Source organism: Taeniopygia guttata, chromosome 14 (assembly GCF_048771995.1).
Source record: "Taeniopygia guttata chromosome 14, bTaeGut7.mat, whole genome shotgun sequence".
NCBI classification, from domain to species: Eukaryota; Metazoa; Chordata; class Aves; order Passeriformes; family Estrildidae; genus Taeniopygia; species Taeniopygia guttata.
In genome coordinates this window covers 7,371,434-7,389,445 of record NC_133039.1, presented here as the reverse complement: position 1 = coordinate 7,389,445, position 18,012 = coordinate 7,371,434, and the positions used below count along the sequence as shown (strand labels likewise).

The window sequence follows — 18,012 nt, the reverse complement described above, 5'->3', positions numbered from 1 at the left end:
GATTTTTCTGGTCTGATAATTCTAGCTGCCAGGCCAGTCAGTCACCGAGATGCAGCATTTTGTGGTCCTTTCTGGACACCTTGTCTTGAACAAAATCCTCCTCTCCCCAGAAGAGGCAAAAACCATGACAGGAGAGAGGTTTAATCTGCACTTGGTGTAAATAACTTCTGCCTCATTTTGACACCATCCTTGTTCCTGTTGCTTCTCAAAGTCACAGGTGGTGCTCCCTGCTGGATGATTTAGGTGCCAAATCATTTTGCTGAGTGTTTGGACACGAAAGTCGGGAGTAGCTCTCGAGGGGCATTGAGGAATCGGAGCCTAAATCAGATTCCTTCAGGGAGGAGGGCTGTTGCTGTGCCCAGGGCTCAGGCAGGCTCTGTAGGAGCAGCAGCCCGAGCTGTTCAGCTGGGCTCAGCCCTGAGTGCCCACAGGGGCAGCCCTGCTCCAGGAGCCTTCCCTGCCCTTTGCTCTCCCTTCTGTGTCTGAGGAGATGCCCGGCAGCTCCCGACTCAGTGAGCTGAGGCTAAACTTGCTGTTCCCTTTTTGTGCAGACTCTAATCCCAGTATTGCAGAGCCACTCGCAAACCCTCCCGCAGAGCTTCCTGCAGAGCCGGCGGGCAGAGAGCTGCACAACCACCTGCTGCTGGACATGGACACCGACACGGAGAGCACCGCGCTGTGAGCCGCGCCCCGGCCTCCTCGCCGGGGGCAGACCTGACAGGGAAAGCTTCTTCTGGCAGCTGGCACAGCTGGGCACAGCTGGGCACAGCTGGGCCAGAGCCTCCTGGGGACTCTGACCTCTGGGGGGGCCCAAGTTGGAGAAGACCCCCGAGGAAATGGAGCCCAACCTTTGGCCACGCTCCGGTTTGGCCCTCAGAAGAAGTTTAATGATCTGGGTCTGGACAATGGTTTTCAAACTCTTGGGTGGAAGGAATGAATTCCTGCAGGAACTCGCCTAGGAAGCGTGCTCAGTGCTGGTACAGGTGGTGTTAGCAGAAATTCCAAAAGAGCAAGGAGCAGAACGTTAGTTATTTAAAGTGCATGTCTGTATTTTGGAAATAATCCTTCTCACGGCACGGTTAGAGGTTCTTTGTAGTTCTTAGCCCGTACCAGGAGCTGCCTCCCAGGGACATTCCCTCTCAGATTTGCTGCAGATTCCCCTCCAGCCATGAACCCAACCCCTGCCCCAGTGCTGGTGGTGACTGCTGGTTCTCAGTCACCCTGTGAACTGTGGATGCATCCAGTGCCTTGAAGGACTGTCGTGCTGTAGGAGGAACTTCTGTCTCTTTAATCATTTCATTGCTACTTAGGATCAGTACTTACCCTGATTTCATAGTTATTTGTATTAACCTGCTTTGTTCATGTGCAACTGTTTCACAAGGAAACCGTGCAAATGGGGTTTGTGCTTTTGTTGAAAACGGTTGAATTTTGAAAGAACTTTGAAACAGCTGTTTGGATTCAGAAGTTGAGTGAACATTTATAAAATTAAAGATGGTTTTTTCTCAACTTAAGGCATCTTTATTCTAGTTTTGTTGCTTCCACTTGGTCCTGAAGGTCACAGCGATCCCCTGGACTGTGTAGCTCGGAGTCACTGACTGCTCAGCGTGGTTTTCCCTTAAGGACCTCAGTGGGAGCACTTTGGGACCTTCCTCTGTCACCACCCAGCCCTGTAACCAATCTTTGTAACTCTAAATTCAGTTTGAGGAGCCACAGACTCCAGTCCTGTGACTGATGCTGATGTTAGTGCCTCTCCCCCAGGGTTTCCCGCAGTGTTTCACAGGCTCGGGAAGGATCCCCAATTCCCAATTCCCTTTATGTGGTTTAAATAGAGGATTTCCTGACTCTGTGGGCTGCTGCAGGTTTCCAGCTGCTCCTGCCTGTTGTCACTGCCTGCACACGCAGCGCTGGCAGCTCTGGGGGTGAGGTCTGCTCCCACCCTGCAGTGTTTAATGAATTCTGGGCAGGGGAGCAGGCTCTGCAGGGAGCCAGGGCAGGTGAGGGGCTCCAGGAGGAGCCTCCTCCAACCTGCCCATGGGGCCCAGAAGTCTTGGCAGCCCCCCAGCCCCACAGACTCCAGGCAGACAGGGACCAGCTCTCACTCTTTAATGTTTCTCTGCAGCTGCACGAGGGCCAGGGCCAGCGATGGTCCCAGCCCAGGGTCAGCGATGGTCCCAGCTCAGGATCAGCGATGGTCCCAGCTCAGGATCAGCGATGGTCCCAGCCTGGGGTCAGCGATGGTCCCAGCTCAGGATCAGCGATGGTCTCAGCTCAGGATCAGCGATGGTCCCAGCTCAGGGTCAGCGATGGTCCCAGCTCAGGATCAGCGATGGTCCCAGCTCAGGATCAGCGATGGTCCCAGCCCGGGGTCAGCGATGGTCCCAGCTCAGGATCAGCGATGGTCCCAGCTCAGGGTCAGCGATGGTCCCAGACCGGGGTCAGTGCTGGTCCCAGCCCGGGGTTCTCTGCTGAGGCACTCCCAGAAGGGCCATGGGTGCCCAGGCCATGAGGGGCTGTCCCTGGGCACCTCTGCCCTGGCACCCCTGGAGGGTTTGGCTGGGTTAGGTCCTTCAGGTGCCCCCGGCAGCAGCTGTGGGGCAGTTTCCAGGCTGGTGCTGGTGTTGGTGTTGCCATTGCAGCATTGGTGGTCCCGGGCAGGTCCAGCAGCACTCACTGCACACAGGGAAGGAGCTGAGCAGGCACAGCAGAGCCCAGACAACAGCCCCCGGCTCTGCTCTGGGCACTCGAGGTGTCACTCTTGTCCCTCAAGGCCAGAGGAGCTGAAGCAGAGGGAACCCAAGTGGTCGTAGCTGCTTATAGAGGCATAAATAGGAAGAGAGTCCAGGCTTCCTGAATTCCAGGCAGTGCTCTAAGGCCAAAGAGCAAAATGAAATATTTAAAATAACCAAACCAACCTTCCTCATCCGGTTGGTGCCAGGTGGGCTCTGACAGCGCCAGTGCCAAGTGCTCGGCCACGGGCACAGCCAGGCCCCCATTAGAAATAAGGAAAATATTATGTCTTTAAAATGTCTTAAATAAAGAAATAACATTTAGAAAGCATTAGGAATTACGTGACCCTCTGCTAATGATTAATATTTCCAGCAGTTCGGGTTAGGTGGTGCTGTGGGGCCGGCAGCCCCTCTATGCGAAGTAGGCCCAGAGGAAGACCCCGGCGCAGAGGCAGAGGAGCAGGTTGGCGTTCAGGAGGTGTTTGACCAGCGGCTCCTCCTGCAGGGACCCCGCGGGCCCGGGCTCGGTTCTGGGCACGCTCTGGGCCCCCTCCTGCCCGCGCTCCATCCCGCAGAGCCACAGCGCCGTGCCCAGCAGCTTCCAGCGGCCCTTGGCCTCGGCTCCTGCGGGCAGAGGGGAGCGGTGAGCCTGGCCAGGGCTGCCTCGGGCTCGGTACAGGGTGTGCTGCAGACATGCAGCTGTGAACACCCTGCTCTGTGCAGATTTGCTGCAGACATGCAGCTGTGAACACCCTGCTCTGTGCAGGGTTTGCTGCAGAAATGCACCTGTGAACACCCTGCTCTGTGCAGGCTTTGCTGCAGAAATGCACCTGTGAACACCCTGCTCTGTGCAGGGTTTGCTGCAGAAATGCACCTGTGAACACCCTGCTCTGTGCAGGGTTTGCTGCAGAAATGCAGCCGTGAACACCCTGCTCGGTGCAGGCTTTGCTGCAGAAACACCCGTGGATTCCAATGAACACCCTGCTCGGTGCAGGCTTTGCTGCAGACATGCAGCCGTGAACACCCTGCTCTGTGCAGGGTGTGCTGCAGAAACACCCGTGGGCTGCAGTGACCTTTGGGGAGGGGGTCCCCAGCACTGACCTTTGGGGTGGGGGTTCCCAGCACTGACCTTTGGGGGGGTCCCCAGCACTGACCTTTTTGGGGTCCCCACACTGACCTTGGGGGATTCCCACACTGACCTTTGGTGGGGGGTACCCACACTGACCTTTGGGGGGGTCCCCAGCACTGACCTTTTTGGGGTCCCCACACTTACCTTTGGGGGGTCCCAGCACTGACCTTGGGGGATTCCCACACTGACCTTTGGTGGGGGGTACCCACACTGACCTTTGGGGGGTCCCAGCACTGACCTTTGGGGGGTTCCCAGCACTGACCTTTGGGGGGGGCCCCACTGACCTTTGGGGGTCCTCACTGACCTTTGGGGGTCCCCACTGACCTTTGCTGCCGTCGGGGCTGCTCTCGGCCGCGGGGCTCAGCTCCAGCTGCAGCGGGGCCGGGCCGGGACTGGGGCTGGCTGGGGGCTCCTGGCGGGCCGGGGCATCCCCGCGGGTGAACCAGGTGAGCCGACTCACCTGCGGCACCAAGGAGCTGTCAGCAGCTGTCAGCCCCTGGCTGCATCCCCCCTCCTGCCCGGGAGCAGCCGGGGACAGTCCCCCGGGGCTCTTCCACCGCCCAAAAATGAGTTGTAGGGTCTGTCCTGAGCTCTGCCCCTGGGCACAGACTGACAGAGCAGGGCTGGGAGGAGCACAATGAACAGAAATTGGGGCCGGGGAGGGCTGGCATGAAATAGGGGTGCCGAGAGAAGGGGCAACAGGTGGGAAATAGGTTATTTTTTCCTTCAAATATCTAAAAAACTCATTATAGAGGGATGTTCTCAATGGCAGCGTGGATAGAGAGGGATGAGAGCACATAAAGCTGGAGAGATTCAGGTTGGAGATGAGGAAAAGCTGTTACAGGGAGGGCAGGTGAGCCCTGGGCTGATCACACTCCTCCCTTGCGGGGCATTCCTGAGTTCAGGGTCAGTTCTGGCCTGGAGCAAGGGGATGTGGGGCTGTGTGAGCCCCGAGGGCCCCTGCCCCTCCTGCGTGCTCTCAGTGCCTTCCTGCACACAGTCAGACTGGCACAAACCTGCTCCAGAGCAGAGCTGCTCCCTGCACTGGGATTCTCCTTCCTGCGAGGAGAAATGCTTCCCTGCTGAGTTAGTAAAAGAGTTGGTAAAGATGGCCCAACAGCTGGAATTTCTTCTAAAATACAGGGGAAAAGGCTAATCTGTCATGGATGAAACACACACTCTTGACCTTAACAGCAGCTCCTGGTAGAATCTACAGCTGAGCAGTGTGCAGGGTGGGATTTATGGGCCCAAACCAGAAACAGAGCAGAGCAGGGGTCACCGCTCCAGGTGTGAGCAGAGATCGGGAGTGAACGGGGCTGGCACCTGCAGCTTGTTTCTCCCAGGGCACCCTGGCAGGCGTTTGGGGCTGGGGGGCACAGGGTGAGCAGAGATCAGGAGTGAACAGGGCTGGCACCTACAGCTTGTTTCTCCTGGGGGCACCCTGGCAGGCATTTGGGGCTGGGGGAGCACGGGGCTGGCACCTGCAGCTTGTTTCTCCTGGGGCACCCTGGCAGGTATTTGGGTCTGGGGGAGCACAGGGGGGTGAACGCACCATTTCAGGGGCCGGGGGCTCAGTGGCCACGCTGACCAGGAGCACGGCGAGGGCGGTGGCGGCTGCCAGCACCATGGAGAAGTAGAGGTAGTGCATGTGCCTGAGCAGGCCGGGCCGGCCGTCGGGCTCCCCGCAGCGCGGCTCGGGGTAGCCGAAGTCCAGCGCCAGGCGCACGGCGCCCAGCAGCAGCCCCAGCAGCAGCCCCCAGAAGGCACCCTGGGGAAGGGAGGAAGGCAGGAGGAAGGGAGGAAGCCCAGCAGGCTGCAGGGCTGCCCCCGGGCCGGCACGGCCGCTACCTTCTCGTTGGCTCTCCTCCAGAAGCAGCCCAGCATGAAGACCACGGCCACGGGCGGCTGCAGGTAGGAGCTGATGGACTGGATGTAGATGAAGAGCTGCCCGCCCTGGCCAGCCTGCACCAGGGGGATCCACAGGATGGACACCACGGTCAGCAGCAGCACGAAGACCCTGGGGACACAAAGGGGCCCTTGCTGTGAGCTCGGGCCCTGCTGCTCCTGTGCTCGGGGTGAGATTGAGTGAAGTGTCCTGTTGCAGTGAGCTCATGGGCACTCTGTGCCCCTTCCCCGAGGTGTCCTGTTGCAGTGAGCTCATGGGCACCCTGTGCCCCCTTCCCCAGGACCCTGTGACTCTGATCAAGACAACCCTGGACCCCTCCTTTCTGCCCCAACGGGGTTGGCAGAGAGCCAGGGAAGCCCACCCTGTCCAAAATCTATATAGGTTTCCTGAGATTTCCTGTTCGTCCTCTTTTGTCCCCTCTCCACATGGACATCACAGAATAAAGAGAGCTGAACCAACTTATCTTGGGGTAAGAGCCTCTTTTGGAAATCTTTGCCATCTCCTGATATTCCTCCCCTCACAGCCTCTGATCTCTGGGCTAGCCTGATTATTCGGGGGGCTGTGTGAGGGGGGAACCTCAGTGTCCCACAGCCCTGCAGCCTCCTCTGCGGTCCTGCCCAAGCTGGGCGGGGTGGGGTCACCTCAGCAGCTGTGCCCAGCTGGGTTTGGTGCCCAGGCTCTGCTCCAGCTCATCCTGTGCCCAGCTGGGTTTGGCACCCAGGCTCTGCTCCAGCCCATCCCCGCTCTCCCCACCTGCCCACGACCATCAGCTCCCACTCGGAGCAGCGAGGACGGAAGTGTTTCCAGAGGTCCATGGTGAAAATGGTGCTGGAACTGTTGAAGATGGAAGTCAGGGAGGACATGAGGGCTGCAATCATCACGGACATCATCAGGCCCCTGAGTCCTGGGACAAGGAGAGGCAGAGCCACCCTAAGGAACCCTCAGTGGCTCCACTGCAGGGTGACCTCAAGGTCTTCTGTGGGCCAGAACAGACCTTTAAAACTGGTTTTAGCTCCAATTTAAAATGACACTGATAGGCTTGTCCCACACAAACCCCACTGGATGACAGTCCCAGGCTATTTGTGTCTCTGAACTTCCCTCCCAGACGCCTGTGGCTGCCACGTGCCAACCCCACAGTGCCAGAACCATCGCCAGGCTCTTACCTACAGGCAGGAGCTCCAGCACCAGCTTGGGATAAGCAATATCAGAACAGCCAGAGGGGTTCCCACAGATTTTTTGGCAAATTTCTGGGTCTGCACAAGCCACCAGATCTGAAAGAAGCAGTGGGGAGTGAGAGGCAGCATTCCCAGGCACAGGCCAGCAGTGTCTCTGAGCAATTCCTCTGCTGGACGTTGTGAGCTGCTTTCTAAGGGGAACACTGCAGAGCTCGGGGGGTTCCAGCAGTGACCCGGGGCTGGCTCAGCATGGGCATGTCTGGGGCTGCCCTGGCAGGATCTGCCTCCTCCAGCCCCTCACTGGAAGAAATTCCTTCGTGTGTTGGGCACTGGGTGCGCTGGAAGCGCTGGAGCCCTCAGGAAAGGCTTCTCCAGCCCTGTGCAGGAGAGGGAGGGAGGGAGGAGATCTCTCCCTGGCACTTACCTGGGAAGAGAACCCGGCTGATCATGCCTGGCATTACCATCATAAAGAGGGGCAAAATCTTCAAGTAGGAGGTCATCAAGGAGCCTCCTTTGGCATGGGAGAGGTTTTTGGCAGCGAGGGCCCTCTGAACAATGACCTAGGAACGAAGGAATGGCTTTGTTGGCTGCCAGCAGCAGGAGCTGCCTGGGATGGAGCCATCCTGGCTTTGGTCTCCACTGAACCCTGCGAGTCCCAAGGGGGATCCCAGAGCTTGGCCGTGCCTCTGGAGCCCCGGCTTCGCATCCTGGCTCCTTTCAGAAATGCAGGCTCTGCTTTGTGCCGCTCCAGCCGAGCCTGGGGGGACACTGTGCTGCAGGACCCGACCCTCACCTACCCATGCCCAGGATTTTCCATTCTCCCTGCTCTGGGGACTTCCCTGACCCTGTGGAGGAGCCTGGCCAAGGAGCAGGACAGAGCTGAAATGGGCAGAGTTAAATAAGAGAGCAAGAAAGCACAGCTGGAGCAGCAGGAGGGGTTTTGGGCTCCGGGTCCCTGGCCCTGGTGGTGCCACTGGGAGGGATGGGAGCCAGACCCTGGGAAAGGTGAGAGAAGAAATTCACAGGTGCCTCACAAGGAACGAAAGGATCAAGTTAAAAATCAAACAAACAAATAAAAGACTTCTTCACAGACCGGGATTAACACACAAACACATTCTTACCCCTTTTTCCATGGAGATGATTACTAATATTTACTTGTGCATATCAAGATTTCCTTCTTTAGGACTTAACCATCTGATTTCAATGATGGTAAAATAAGATTTTACTGATGATACCCCTCAGAAAATCAGTCCAGGTGAGGTGGCAACCCCCAGGTTTGTAATGGGATTGACCCAGCCGCAGGAAGGAGCAGGGACCCACCTGATCCGTGCACCAGTACCACAGCGATGGGATGGTCATTCCCACCAGGACTCCTGGCCAGGGCAGGTCAGAGTCCACAGGGTCTCGGAAAATGTGGAAAGCGTCTTCCCTGGGCAGGCCACAGCTGCTGTTCTCCTTGCGGATGCTGGGAATGGCACCAAAGTATTTTGCCTGTAAACCTTCAAGGCCACCAACTTCAATAAAACCTGAAATGGGTCATGAGAAGCTGTTACTGCACCCCCCAGGTCAGGACTCTGGTTGCAGTCTCTGGGTCACTGTGGGTGGTGCTCCACGAGCATTCCCGAAAACCCAGAAGCTCTGGATTCTCACACGGGGCTGGGGAAGGTTCTCACTGCTGGATGGGGCAGGAGCTGCCTCTCCCACGGAATCACAGAATCCTGGCATGCTCTGGGTCGGGAGGGCTCTTCCAGTCCACCCAGTGCCATCCTAAATCCCACCCAGTGCCACCCCTGCCGTGGCAGGGACACCTCCCACCATCCCAGCTGCTCCCAGCCCTGTCCAGCCTGGCCTGGGACACTCCAGGGATCCAGGGGCAGCCCCAGCTGCTCTGGGCACCTGTGCCAGGGGCTGCCCACCCTGCCAGGGAAGGATTCCTCCCTCATATGTAAGTTGATGAGGCTTCTGTCACAGTGTAAGCGACAAAGCCCAGGGGAACACTCACTGAAGACCATGAGGGACACGGCCCCGATGAGCATGATGAGGGTCTGCAGGGCATCAGTGTAGATCACGGCTGCCAGCCCACCTGGAGAGCAGAGGGCACAAACTGGCGTGAACTGGGCCTGTTCTGCCACAGCACTTCACACTTTGCACAGGTTCCTGCCCTGAGCCTGCCTGGGGGTTCTGCCCATGCTGGGGGCAACCTTGGCCAACGTCACTTTGGAATTTCTGAGGATTTCTGAGTCACCGTTTTGTCACTATAAGCCAAAAGCAGAAGTAGTTCTACGGGAAATCCATGGAAAAGCTCTAAAACAAAGCCCAAGCTGAAAAAGGAGGAGGAAAAAAAAGGAGGAAAAAAAAAGGGGTTGTGATTTACATCACTGGGGGTGAGCAGTGGGAAAGGAATAACCTTTATTTGTCAGGGATTTCTGTGTGGCTCTTTTCCATTTGGCCACTCCTAAGCCCTGAAAGGGCATCCAAGCCTGGAGCCTTTCTGCATTACTCGGCTCATTGTGGTGCAAATCCCCCACACCTCTGGGGACTGGGGAAACGGGGCAAGTGTGCCCTGAGAATGCCTTGGCAGGGCTGCTCCTCGAGGCAGAGCAGACCTGCACCCACCTGGGGCCGCCCCTGAGGAGGCTTCACTCACCCTCACCTGCAATTTCTTCTAAAAATGTGAGTTTTCAATTCCCTTCCCACCCCAGCACCCACCCTCACAGCACAGCCAGGCTGCTGTGGGCAGGACACAGGGCATGGCATGAGCCATGGAGTGCCAGGGTGGTTTGGGTGGGAAGGGGCCTCAAAGCCCCCCCAGTGCCACCCATGCCATGGCAGCGACACCTTCCAGTGTCCCAGGCTGCCCCAAGCCCATCCAGGCAGGTCTGGGACACCGGAATGTCTCAGCAGACTGGGCAGGGCAGGGCAGGGCAAGGTCAGTGCAGGGTCAGGTCACCACTGGTCACGGCTGGCCAGCGTCAGGCGTGTCCCCAGCACCCACCGGCCACGGTGTACACGGCAGTGATGGCCAGCAGCCCGGCCACGGCGATGTACAGGTCCCAGTGCAGGGCCTGCTGGATGAACAGGGCCCCGGCGTACATGTCCACCTGCAGGTCAGAGGGACGGTCACACGCTGCAGGGACAGCAGGGACAGTCAGTCACACACTGCAGGGACAGTCACACACTGCAGGGACAGTCACACACTGCAGGGACAGTCAGTCACACACTGCAGGGACAGTCACACACTGCAGGGACAGTCAGTAACACACTGCAGGGACAGTCAGTCACACACTGCAGGGACAGTCACACACTGCAGGGACAGCAGGGACAGCACAGTCACACACTGCAGGGACAGCAGGGACAGTCACACACTGCAGGGACAGTCAGTCACACACTACAGGGACAGTCACACACTGCAGGGACAGTCAGTCACTGCAGGGACAGCACAGTCACACACTGCAGGACAGCAGGGACAGTCACACACTGCAGGGACAGTCACACACTGCAGGGACAGTCACACACTGCAGGACAGCACCACCCAGCCCCCCCATGTGCACATTCAGCCCCCAAACCCCCCCTTTCCTGGGCCCAGCCCGGTTTGGACATGGCCCCGGCCCCAGAGCAGGACCAGGACCATTCCTCAGCCCGTTTGTCACTGCTGCTGGTGCCAGCGGTGGCAGCGAGGGGGTGGCAGGGCTGTCACCAGAGGGGACAAAGGCTCCGGGGTGGGCTGAGCTTCTCTCTCTCCCCCAGCCCAGGGTGGGGAGCTGAGCTGGGCAGGGACTGGGGAATCTGCCCTGCAACCCCCCTGCCCGGCTGCCCCCCGGGAATTGTCCCTGCTGCCATGGGGACAGGGAGATCAGCAGCAGAAGTGTCCCCAGGGCTGGGCCAGCCCTGCCCAACCAGCTCTGCAGCTCTGACAGTGCTGCGGGACAGGCAGAGGGGGACAGAGAGGTGAGAGCATCCTGCACTCTGCCACGTCCCAGCAGATGGAAATGGATCTATCCCGTTCAACCCAGAGCAGCTGAGCCTTCCCCAGCGGTGCCACCCTGGGGCTCACACAGCCTTTCCATACAGCCCTGCAGTGGTTTGGGTGGGAAGAGACCCTAAAGGCCATCCCATCCCACCCCTGCCATGGCAGGGACACCTTCCCTGCCCCAGGCTGCCCCAAGCCCTGTCCAGCCCGGCCTTGGGCACTGCCAGGGACCCGGAGCAGCCCCAGTGCTCTGTGCCTCCCATCTGCCCAGGAAGAATTCCTGCCCAGTATCCCATCCAAGCCTGCCCTCCGGCCCTGGGAAGCCGCTCCCTGTGTGCTCCAGAAGTTTTGGGAGGTTCAGAGCAGGGTCAGACACCGTGTCCCCCCGTGGGACAGGACAATGCCCAGCAGGGATGCACGCTCCGTGCCCTGGCTGGCAGTTAATGAACAGCCACCGAGCTCTTGTGCAAGGCTCCCCTCAGTTATTGATTCAAACAGGCCAACAAAGGAATGAAGAGTCTCCTCTAACCCTGTCCCAGCTCCTCCATCCTGCCACAACAGCGCCCGGGCTCTGCACAGGCAAAAAATGTGCAAAGGGAGAAACTGGGGGAGCTGCTCGGGGTGCAAAATCTGCCAAGCACCACATCCCCCTCACAGCCTCACCCTGCCATGGACTATTGCTCAGGACACTGACACAGCTTCCCCTCCTCCTGCTCGCGTTCAGGTGCTACCTGAGCAAAAAAAGAGAAGCTGCTCCTTTTTGTGCAGGCTCTCAAAAAACCAGAGTCTCTTCCTTGGTGTTTTGATCACAAACCCGTCTCTGCTCATCCAGGCAGAGCCACCCCTTGCGTTTCTCAGCCTCACTGCTCAGCACACATTTCCAAAGTGAGTTCAAACCAATCCGTTTCCCTTTTTTTTTTTTTTTTTTTTTTTCTACTTACAGATATTTTGGTGAAGATGTAGATGAACAAGTAGAGAATGGCCAGGAATATCTGAATTCTTTTGCCTCCAAAACGTCTCTGCAAATACTCGGGCATGGTTGTAACCTAGGGAGGGACACGGGGTGAGGGCAGGTGGGACAGCCCCTGGGGCATTCCCAGAGCTGCCAGGGGCTCCCCATGGGGCTTGGGGGTGTTTGGAGGGGGGCAGGAGCAGGAGAGCCCCGGGGCTGCCCTGGGCTGGCGTTTGGCTCCGCTGCGATGCGGGCACGGGGCTCTGCATCCACCGAGGGTCTCCATCCCCATCCCCGGGACATGGGGGGGCTCTGCTCGGTGCCAGGGGCTGGGGGCAGCCCGAGCCCCCTGCCAGCAGCTCTGCCAGCCCAGCCAGGCCAGGGCAGCAGCGGAGGGAGTCCATCCATCGCCACCCCGGGCACACCCAGCCCCACCTACCCCCGAGGCGATGTAGATGGGCAGGAAGAGCCAGGCCAGCACCAGGACACAGAACATCCCCTGCCGAGGGAAGGGAGGGAGGGAGGGGAGGTCAGAGGGGGCTCCGGGCTGGGCTGGGTAAGGTGTCCCCGCAGCTGGGCACTGCCAGCCCGCAGCGGGACCGGGTCCTGCCCGCTGTCCCGCAGGGCAGGGAGGGCACGGAGGGCTCCCGCTGGCAGTGCCCACTCACGTTCCACTCGTAGGCTGTGGCCGCAATGCCCGAGGCCGCTCCCGAGCCCGCCAGGCCGATGAAGTGCCCGCTGCCCACGTTGCTGGCAAACAGGGATGCGCCCACCTGGGGAGAGGGAGAAACCAGCTCTGGCCCTGGCACGGGAGCACAGGGAAGCTGTTCCCACTGCTGGCTGCAGAGGACACGGAATCCTTGGCAGCCTCTGCCACCTCCTTCTTTTCCCTACAGGTTCAGTGGCCTTGGCACCTCTCTCCAGCTTCTTTCAGCCAATTTTGGGGTGTGTTTGGGACCATCCTGTTTCCAAAGCATCCAGTGTATGGGTGAGCAGAGGAGGTGAGGGGAACAGGACGAAATGTCAGGTTCTGGCATCAGCACCTGCTGAGGGACCAGCCCAGCCCAGCCCAGATGAGCCAGCCCGGCCAGGACAGGCTCAGCACAAAGCTGTGTCCGTGCTGGGGGCCCAGGGAGCTCTGGAAACCTCCAGAAGCAGCCAGGTTTGGTGAGGCACTGGGCTGGGCACTCCCAAATCCGGGAAAAAGCCAAGAGGAAAGTGGCAAAGCACAGGAGGAACTTCTGGTTGTTTATTCCTGTCAGGGGAAGCGGGCAGCGTGCAGCAGAAGTGTCGGTGCAGCTCAGGGCTGTGGGCAGGGGGCACAGGGGTACTCACAGGCCACCAGACCATCTGTCCCCCAGCGAGGAAATAGCCCTTGACGGTGCTGCGCTGCGTCTTCCACATGGACTGCGGGCACAGAGAGGGGCACGGCTCAGGCTGCACCCGGGCACTGCCCGGCAGAGCCCCTGAGCTGCCCCAGCCGGAGCAGAGGGATTTCCTGAGCGACCCTTGCTGCTGGAAGTGCTGGGGCTGGGGGATGTGCCCTGAGCCGCAGGCAGGGCTCCATCTCCTCGGCGCCCTGGTGGAATGTTTTGTGCAACCAGCAAACTCCATCACTCCAGAAAGGAAGGGAAGCAGTTCTGGGCAAGGACTGCAGAATCCCGGGCACCAGGAGCGCCCGGGAGGAATGCTGGGCACTGCACGTGTGGCTCGTGGCTCCCCCTCCCCAGAGATGACCCCTGCAATGCTCTGGGAGCCGTGCACCACGGCCAAGGGGAGCAGCTGCTCCTCTCTGCCTCCCCACAGCCTGGCTGCCGCAAAAGCCACGCCAAAGGATGTCCTTCTGCCTAAATTATATATAGAGAATGTTAATAATTCAAGGAATCTGCTGTCAGCGCTGTCAGGACCCCTCTGGACAAGCACAGGTGATTTATAGGCCAGCAATTCCTTCCTGGATGAACAAAACATCATTGTTAGCAATAGTTTGTACTCAGCCAGCCTCTTCCTCACAAGGGTTCTCCAAACCTTGGCTAACAGGGCCTGGGCGCTCCCCGGGGACAGTGAGGACACTTCCCAGGCTGAGGGGAGGACAAGGAGCTGTGAACCCCCTGCTCCTTGTCCAGCTGAGTGCAGGGGGAAGCAGCCCCATTGCAGCCCCTTTTCCAGCCCCACGGGGCCCGTTTGGAGTTCTGCTCACCCAGAGCCCCACGGCGAGCACGAAGAGGAAATAGAGCACGAGCACGGCGATGTCCACGGGCTCCAGCGTCTGCTGGGGGAACACGTCCCACGGGGGGCTCCCGGAGGCCGGGGGGACGCTGCTGGGCTCCATGGCTTCCCAGGCTCTCCTGTCCTGCTGCGTGCACCTGTGGAAGGAGGGGTGACTGCCAGGGAAAGCCCGGGCAGGGGGGCTGGGTTTGGGGAGTTCAGGAGCTGCTGCTGCTGCTGCCAGAGCTCTGGGGCAGCTCCTGGCTCTGTCATTTGTCCCCACGCACGACTCCCTCGCTGCGATGAGATGCTGCCAGGGGCTGGCGGGCTGCGCTGGTGGATCTCTTGGGTGGTTTTCTGACTGCTGAGAAGTGGGGGCTTAGAAAGAAGGTGCAAACAGCTGGAACAGGCAGAGGGAAGGAGCAGAGCTGGGGTTACAGCACTGCAGGACTAGCCCCAGTCAGGAGCTGCTGCCAGAACCGTGTCCCTCACATGCCAGCAGAATGTGGTGGCACCTGAAGAGTCCTGACAGTGCTGGCATTCTCCTCCTTTGCCACAGCAAGAGCTCGAGCCCTGTGCAGAGCACTTGGGTCTCCTCCTGAGCCAGGGAATTGTCCCCTGCTCCTTGTCAGGAGCTGGCAGTGTCACCAAGGAATACAAAACCCCATTTCCTTCTCCAGAAACCCTGATGGTGAAGTGTGGCATCACTGTGGCATCCCTGGAAGGGCTCCCTGGAGCATCCCGTGGTGCTGCCCCTTGGCAGAAGGGATGAAGGATGAAGTCCAGCAGGGAGGTTGGTCGGGTGTTTGAATGGATGGGAAGTTCCTCCCCATTTCCTCCTTCCCTCAGCTCGGGGACGCTTTGAGAGCGGGACAGGAGGTGAGAGGCAGCCGAGGCCACCTGGGCGGTCCCTGGCTCGGCAGTGGCAGCAGTCAGTCCCCAAGGAGCAGGTTTGGGATCGTTCCTCTTACCCTGCTGAGCGAGGAGAGGGCTCCCCGGGAGGAGCAGTCACCAGCCTGGGGCCAGGCAGCCCCGGTGTCACCCGGTGTCACCGCCGGGCATCCGCTGGTCCCTTCCTGCGCGCCTGGCCGGCTCCTTTGGCCTCTCTGGCACTTGTGGGGAGCACTTATAGGCTGCCCCAAGGCTGCTGGAGGTGTGGCAGGTGCCGGGACAGCCGGCACGGATCGCGGGCGGTCGGACAAGTTCTTCCTCTGAGCCGGGGGCAGCAAAGCCAGCCCGGGGCTGTCCCACGGGTGCCACAGCACCTCCGCAGCCGTGGGGCTGAGCTGCACCTGCCCTCAGCTCACCTGTGGCCTCAGCACCTGCCCAGAGCCTGAGCGGGGCTGCCCAGCGGGTGAGGCAGGAGAGCAGCAGAGAGGAGCTGGAGGATGGAGGTGCTGGAGGCTGAGGAGGGCACGGCCTGCCCCGTGTCCTGCAGCACCGCTGGGCTCATGCATTTCCAAAGATCGGCGATAAATAAGGAGTTCCCAGCGGCAGGAACCGTCCCAGTGCCCGTGTCCCACAGCTGGAGCTGTGCCTGGCTCTGCAGCTCCAGCCCGGGTGCCAGAGCGGGTTCAGAGCCGTGATCCGGCTGAGGGCACCCTCAGCACCTCGGCAGAGCCTTTTCCACACTCTGGGAGCCCCCTGGATCCCTCTGGATCCCCGGGGAGCTCCTGCCTGGCGGGGACACAGGCCGCTGATGACCAGAGCGCTGCTGTCTTACCTCTTTAAGGGCCAATGTGTCTTGGCTGCCGCTGAGTTTTTACTGGCACGCCTAAGCTCTAACTAGGAAAGGAAAAACAGGGTTTGGTATGTCAGCCTGGGACGCTGCTGACCCCACACCTCCAGCTGCCCCCGGCACCGCTGGCTCCTTCCAGCCGGGACACCTTCCCCCGAGGAGCCGTGGAGCAGGGCTGCAGAATCGCGGGATTGGGGGTCTCGGGATGGGGGATCTCGGGATTGGGGATCTCGGGACTGGGGATCTTGGGATTGGGGGGTCTCGGGATTGGGGATCTCGGGATTGGGGATCTCAGGATCGGGGGATCTTGGGATCAGGGATCTTGGGATTGGGGGATCTCAGGATTTGGGATCTTGGGATCGGGGATCTCGGGACTGGGGAGTCTCGGGATCAGGGGATCTCGGGATCAGGGGGTCTCCCAAGCTGGGAAGGAACCCACAGGGATCACCCGAGTCCACCTCGGGTCACAGCGCGGGGGCAGCTGGGCTGGGCCCCCGGGAGGGACAGGGCTGTGGCTGTCCCTCGAGAGGTGTGGGACAGGGCACAGCCGTGTCCGTCTGTCCCTCCGGAGCTGTGGGGCAGGGGCACAGCCGTGTCCGTCTGTCCCTCCGGAGCTGTGGGACAGAACACAGCCCCGCACACCTGCCGTGCCCGCGGCACAGGAGGAAGGGCAGATGCCCTCCGGGCCATTCCCGGACTGCCGCAGGTGCCGCTCCGGCTCCTCCCGGGGCAGGAAAGCGCCGCGGGTTCCCAGATCCCAGTGGAAATTTTGCCCCTTTTGTGAATTCAGCTCACAGCCCGCTGTCCCCCGGTGCCTGGCACAGGCGGCGGCGCTTTCCTCGCCAGAGATTGTGAGGAAGGAACATCCGTGGCATGGGAATGAAGCTGCTGCAGCCGCAGCCCACGTGGCTCCGGAGTAACGGGGACCTCAGCGCCCCAAATCCTCCTCCGGGGGGTTCAAAGCATCCCCAGAGCTCCATCCGCCTCCTCCGGCCACCGCCGGGGCTCAGCGCAGCCCAGCGGAGCCCCGAACCCGAGGGAGAAGCCGAAAGGAACTTACTGCGCTCAGCCGGGTCTTATCCTGCTCCCCGCGCCGGGCACCAGCAGGGCTCTGCCAACTGACAGGCAGCTTAAATATTGCCAGAGAATCGGGCTCTGCCAGCGGAGCTGTTAACAGGGTCACAAGGAATGAGAAGGAATATTTATAGTCAAAGTTAAACTAATTGACCGAAGTTACTCTTTTGGTCTCCCGTGGCTCTGGTGAGAAGTGCATTATTTTCACTATCAGGGCTCCCGGGTCAAACTCCACGGAGTGCCATGCTCTTAAGCAATCTGTGCGAGGGACACAGAACAATAAAAAATCGGGGCTGGTGTCCTCTGGAGCTGACAGCCCGTGGCACAGGGAGGAGCTGACAGCCAGTCCTGTCTCTGGAGTTGTGCCTGAGCCTCGCAGAGCGCAGGACCCATCCGTGGGCTGGTGGCTGTAACACCCTGCTGGGGCTGTAGGTTCATCCCAGAACCCAGTCCCTCTCTGGCTGGAGGTTTGTCTTGAGCATCATCTGCCTGAAATCCCTGACAAACAGGGCCAAAACACACAGAGAGTGACACTGAGGAGGGACCTCGCAGCACAGTGACTGTGGGAGGAGCAGCTGATCAATCCCTGGAACGGGGGGGCCCAAATCCTCAGCAGCACTACTGAGGAGCCCCTGGCTGGGCAGGTGACCCACGAGCCTGGAGGGCAGATGGAGATTGGGCACAGTGCCCTCACAAGCCTCATCCATGCCCAGCCTTGAAGTTACCAGCAGGGATTTCACTGTGGGTGACCTGCTAAGGGGTGTTTTAACCTGCCAGGGGCAGGGTTAGCTGGGATATTGGGAATAAATTCTTCCCTGGAAGGGTGGGGAGGCCCTGGTGCAGGAGAAGCTGTGGCTTCTCCATCCCTGGAAATGCCCAAGGCCAGGCTGGACAGGGCTTGCAGCAGCCTGGGACGGTGGAAGGTGTCCCTGCCCATGGCAGGGTTTAGGGGTGGATGATCCCCAAAGTCCCTTCCAGTGCAAACTTGATGATTCCATGAAAAAAACAGTGTCTGTATTTTACCTCATTGTTTGCCAGTCACAGCTCTGATGGACATGAACTGTAGCTCTTTGAATCTCGCAATTGGAGATGTGTTCATTTGATCTGCTATGACTTGGAAACCCCTAATTTTCCTAA

At 59.7% G+C, this 18,012-nt stretch overlaps 2 protein-coding genes across 10 annotated transcripts in view; one reads left to right on the top strand and one right to left on the bottom strand.

Annotated features, from left to right (window-relative positions):
* Positions 1-1,506, top strand: part of ARHGAP17 (Rho GTPase activating protein 17) — a 42,512-nt gene extending 41,006 nt beyond the window's left edge. For 3 of the 6 annotated variants that reach the window (XM_030285066.4, XM_030285061.4, XM_072935914.1), the window contains one exon: positions 552-1,506. In XM_030285066.4, coding sequence (XP_030140926.4) covers positions 552-682 — 131 coding nt within the window. In that variant the 3' untranslated portion in view covers positions 683-1,506. The remainder of the gene's footprint in view (positions 1-551) is intronic. The other 3 variants (XM_030285064.4, XM_030285063.4, XM_030285062.4) reach the window with 2 other exon arrangements.
* A 582-nt stretch (positions 1,507-2,088) lies between these two features.
* On the bottom strand, positions 2,089-17,518 carry SLC5A11 (solute carrier family 5 member 11). Of its 4 annotated transcripts, XM_072935917.1 has the most exons (17): positions 16,862-17,518; positions 15,787-15,848; positions 14,056-14,221; positions 13,194-13,265; positions 12,527-12,631; positions 12,298-12,357; positions 11,848-11,952; positions 9,932-10,037; positions 8,939-9,019; positions 8,257-8,462; positions 7,361-7,496; positions 6,925-7,032; positions 6,515-6,665; positions 5,704-5,872; positions 5,408-5,623; positions 4,180-4,315; positions 2,089-3,350 (listed from the first exon to the last, which is right to left on the bottom strand). In XM_072935917.1, exons 3-17 carry the CDS (start codon positions 14,185-14,187, stop codon positions 3,139-3,141), a joined length of 1,995 nt encoding a protein of 664 aa, XP_072792018.1. In that variant the 5' UTR covers positions 14,188-14,221; positions 15,787-15,848; positions 16,862-17,518; the 3' UTR covers positions 2,089-3,138. The 4 variants fall into 4 exon arrangements, with proteins under 4 accessions (XP_072792018.1, XP_072792017.1, XP_030140933.4 ...); XM_072935916.1 differs by having other exon boundaries at positions 14,056-15,848; XM_030285073.4 differs by lacking the exon at positions 15,787-15,848.
* Positions 17,519-18,012: the final 494 nt, after the last annotated feature.